Source organism: Oncorhynchus clarkii, chromosome 2 (genome assembly GCF_045791955.1).
Source record: "Oncorhynchus clarkii lewisi isolate Uvic-CL-2024 chromosome 2, UVic_Ocla_1.0, whole genome shotgun sequence".
NCBI lineage: Eukaryota > Metazoa > Chordata > Actinopteri > Salmoniformes > Salmonidae > Oncorhynchus > Oncorhynchus clarkii.
The window spans coordinates 5,359,801-5,364,132 of record NC_092148.1 but is presented as its reverse complement, the minus strand read 5'-3'; the positions used below and the strand labels follow the sequence as shown (position 1 = coordinate 5,364,132).

The following is a 4,332-nucleotide window of genomic DNA, read 5'->3' as shown; positions in this document are numbered from 1 at the left end:
TCATTGGTCTATGTTTATAGGTTGATTGGCTGTGATGTAAAATACACAACATGTGATACTCTATAATGCGCTAGAATGCATGGCTACGGCTCCCTGTCTAGGCCAACGTGAAATCTATCCATTTATAAATTCAAGTTTTTGGAGAAATCATTTGTTCTAAAAAACAGATGTTGTCCATGAAGTTACCGTGGAAACGGACAAACATATATTTTTAATTACAGTAGGTCAACCTAATAATCTCACCTGTTTGGATCTTGATATGGGTCTTCTGTAAACGAAAGAAATGTATACACTTGACCTCATGCTGAGGTCAAGCGGTTCATGGAAAAACCGGCCCCTCGAAGACACATTTTTTCCGTGATACTCTACAGTGGGTCTCTTAGCAGGTGTAAATAATGTGTAGTACATATTAAAGCGATAAGGCACGAGGGGGTGTGGTATATTGCCAATATACCACGGCCAAGGGCTGTTCTTAAACCTGACGCAACGCAGAGTGCCTGGATACAGCCCGTAGCCGTGGTATAGTAGCCATATACAACAAACTCCTGAGGTGCCTTATTGCTATTATAAACTGGTTACCAACGTAATTAGAGCAGTAAAAATACATGTTTTGTCATACCCGTGGTATAGGGTCTGATATACCACGGCTGTCAGCCAATCAGCATTCAGGGCTCAAACAACCCAGTTTATAATAGTTTAATATTGAATACATCATACTGTGTAAATAAAGGTACATTTGTTATTCAATATGATAGTTGTTTTTTTGTGGTGTAAAGTACTTAAGTAAAAATACTTGAAAGTACTACTTAAGTTGTTTTTTAGGGGGGGTATCTTTACTTTACTAATGATAATTTTGACAACTTTTACCTCCCTACATTCCAAAATAAAATTTACTTTTTACTCCATACATTTTCCATGACACCCAAAAGTACTCATTACGTTTTGAATGCTTAGCAGGACAGGAAAATTGTCTAATTCTCACACTTATCAAGAGAACATCCCTGGTCATCCCTACTGCCTCTTATCTGGCGGACTAACTAAACACATGCTTCGTTTGTAAATAATGTCTGAGTGTTGGACCAAGCCCCTGGCTTTCCGTAAATTAAAACAAGAAAATGCTTTATATAAGAAATGTAATTATTTATATTTGTACTCAAGTAGTATTTTACTGGGTGACTAACTTTTATTTGAGTAATTTTTTCTTACGGTATCCTTACTCTTACAAGTTTGAAAATTGGGTACTTTTTCCATTACTGATGGAAACTTAAGTTACAAGAAGCTGCACAAGACCATATTTTGTTTAGCTTAATACACCGACTATAGCCAACAAACAACTGTTCTGTTGTTTATATACCAACTCTGCACCAGATGTCACTGTTACCATCTACTGAATGTAATAATGTGTGGCTAGGCAGGAGTCATCATGAACAACACAATATCTTATGAAAAGGATTTTATTAAATTAATTCTTTAATAAAATTCAGTCTTCTGATGCCCAAACAACCATTGTCACTGAATCCCCCTCCCCATCGCATCAATACATCTCAAAACACACAAAAACACCCTAAACCCCTAGCTACATTCCAGTGCAAACACTAACAACCATGATTGTAAGACACTTCTTGTGTCATCTAGTCTGCATAGCAGACTGGTTTATAATGGTAACAAAGATCAAAGCTTAGAGGACAACTTCAATTTACAGGCTGAATTCAACCAGTAATGGCAGTTTTCAACATTTGGAATCAGCCCCAAATGGTACACTGCTTTTCTCTACATAGTGCACTACTTTTGACCAGGACCCATAGGACTCCGGTCAAAAGTAGTGCACTATAAAGGGAATAGGGTGCCATTTAGGAAGCAGACTCCAGAAGTGTCTCTTCTTTTCAATAAATAACACTCCAGTTTCAACAGTTCTTTAATTGTTGAGTCACTTGGTGACATCAGCTCCATATATGAAGTCCTCTGGGAGCGTCTCAACAGGGATGGAGCTCAACTGTTCATCAAGAGAACGTAGTGTCCACAGCTTCTCCAGTTCATACACCTCTCTGGTCTCTGGTAGCATGAAGTGGACCACCATCCTTCCTACAGGGAGGAAAGGAGAGAGAGAGAAGGGAGAGAGAGAGAGGGGAGACAGAGAGAGAAGGGAGACAGAGAGAGAAGGGAGACAGAGAGAGGAGAGAGAGAAGGGAGACAGAGAGAGAGGGGAGAGAGAAGGGGGACAGAGAGAGAGGGGAGAGAGAAGGGGGACAGAGAGAGAGGGGAGAGAGAAGGGGGACAGAGAGGAGACAGAGACAGAGAGAGAGAAGGGAGAGAGAGAGAGAGAGAGAGGGGAGAGAGAAGGGGGACAGAGAGAGGAGACAGAGACAGAGACGACAGCAATGGGATTAGCAAGTAAGAAATGTACATTTTCACCTTATTACCCACGTGTATAGCTTCCATCCCTCTCCTCACCCCTACCTGGGCTCTGCACACAGACAACAACAGTCACCCACGAAGCATCGTTACCCATTGCGCCACAGAAGCCACGGCCCTTGCAGAGCAAGGGAAACAACTACTTCAAGGCCTCAGAGCGAGTGACGTCACCGCTTGAAACGCTATTAGCGCGCACCACCGCTAACTAGCTAGCCATTTCACATCGGTTACACACATATCCTGAGAAAATATATCAGTGTAATATTTCTAGAGACCATCAGTGTGTTGTTTCGGTAAATGATTCTAATCGTCATGCACTATAATCCACAGCCAGGAGTAGATCATCAAACATACCAAAGTCAATGCACATCCAGTCTTCTGCATCCTTTCCCTCAATCTTGGCATGTGGGTCCCGGTCTTTCTTCATATATTTGTACTGCCAAAATATAACATGTATTACAACACAGTGGTGCCAAATGTACATGGCGTTTTCTGCACAGCTTTGACCAGCAGCACCATTATTCACATGTTCCATTAATACAGTTGCAAAATTTCAGTAACTCGTCCGGAAATTCCCAGGTTTCCTGCTTATCCCTTCCTACTAGGATTTCTGGAAAACCTGGTAATTTGGGGAAAGTTACCGGAATTTTGCAAACCTACAATTGATCCAATAAAGGAATTACCACTTTAATGGCGTAGAGGGCCATGGCACGGAGGTGTCTTGAGGAGGAGCCGCTGACAACGATGAAGTAGTCTGTGTACTTGATGTCCTCAGGTACCTTGATGACACAGATGTCTGCTGCATTCTCCTGGCGGAGCAGGGACACCAACACGTCGAGGTTAAAGTCCTCCTGTGGGTTTCCTACAGCAAGGGGAGAGGGAGGATCATCACACTAAACAGTCCTTCAGTATGTTCATTCGTAATACACTAGCCTGGGTGTATTGTATCAGTAACAAAGTAAAGGAAGTTTCGTTTAAAATGTTACATAGAATCTATCCTGTGAAACATGTTTTGGAAGGATTCAAGCTAAATATTGACTATAACTGATTTCTGTGGAATGGAAAAGGAGATGCATTTATGCATTTATTTTTTGCCGGTATTTATAGTAGAATGTTTTGGAGGTGAGTAAACTCCGACAGTTATCCCCATATCCCCAGCTTTATAATTGGTCTACAGAAAAGTGTCATGCACAAGCCTGTAATTTCGAAAAAAATTAGCTTAGCTAGATCAGATAGTGTGACTTTGTAATTGAATTGGGTGCCTTGTAACCATGTAACGTTACTCACACTACTGACGTTAGCTAGCTAGTTGATTTTAGTTCTACTTACTTTGGCTTGAGTCACTCTGCATCTCATATTCATCTTGTTGTGCCAGAAGCTTGCCAGGGGTGTCCGACTTTAAAACATTCTCTTCAGCATGTAAATCGGCGTAATATCGTCTAATACCGTTGTAAAATGCAGAGAGATGTGGATGCAATTGCTGAGAGGCAAGAAATGTATAACGTCGATACAAGAATGTTGTGCTGCGTCGCGCTTTTGAAATTAAACACGCACCTCTAACCACACCAGTATACCCTAGAAGAACATTATGTGAAAGTATCTGAGAGACAAATTGCCTAGAACAATGTAGTACATACATGATTTAGCTATCGTGTCATTGCCATTAAAACGCAAGTAATTTTGGTTTGTTTTTCAAAGGGCTGTCTAGAAACAGGAAGTGTTTCTGATTCCAGGACTCTGATTGGTTGAGGTGGTTTCTTCGCTGTTTACTCCTCCTGGATGCGCTTTACCGCCGCCTATTGTACAGGAGTAAGACTTTGTGAAGAAGCGAAACAAATAATATTGCGCTCGTTTCAGCTATAAAACATATTTAAATCGCTCTCTAAAGCCATACAATCAACTTCTTGTAAAGGTTTCAGA

The 4,332-nt window shown here is 41.1% G+C and overlaps 1 protein-coding gene across 1 annotated transcript; it reads right to left on the bottom strand.

The window, feature by feature from the left end:
- Positions 1–1,440: 1,440 nt before the first annotated feature.
- On the bottom strand, positions 1,441–4,152 carry LOC139378864 (mitochondrial assembly of ribosomal large subunit protein 1-like). Its single transcript, XM_071121432.1, has 4 exons — positions 3,742–4,152; positions 3,096–3,274; positions 2,767–2,848; positions 1,441–2,082 (listed from the first exon to the last, which is right to left on the bottom strand). Exons 1-4 carry the CDS (start codon positions 4,049–4,051, stop codon positions 1,928–1,930), a joined length of 726 nt encoding a protein of 241 aa, XP_070977533.1. The 5' UTR covers positions 4,052–4,152; the 3' UTR covers positions 1,441–1,927.
- Positions 4,153–4,332: the final 180 nt, after the last annotated feature.

Bases quoted from the DNA above. Each gene is read 5' to 3' on its own strand.
- LOC139378864 (XM_071121432.1), bottom strand. From the start codon at position 4,051: ATGTATGTACTACATTGTTCTAGGCAATTTGTCTCTCAGATACTTTCA. The intron at 3,275-3,741 runs GTAAGTAGAACT...CCCTTGCTGTAG, and splicing joins GCAGAGTGACTCAAGCCAAA to GAAACCCACAGGAGGACTTT. The intron at 2,083-2,766 runs GTATGTTTGATG...TCCTCCCTGTAG, and splicing joins CTGGATGTGCATTGACTTTG to GAAGGATGGTGGTCCACTTC.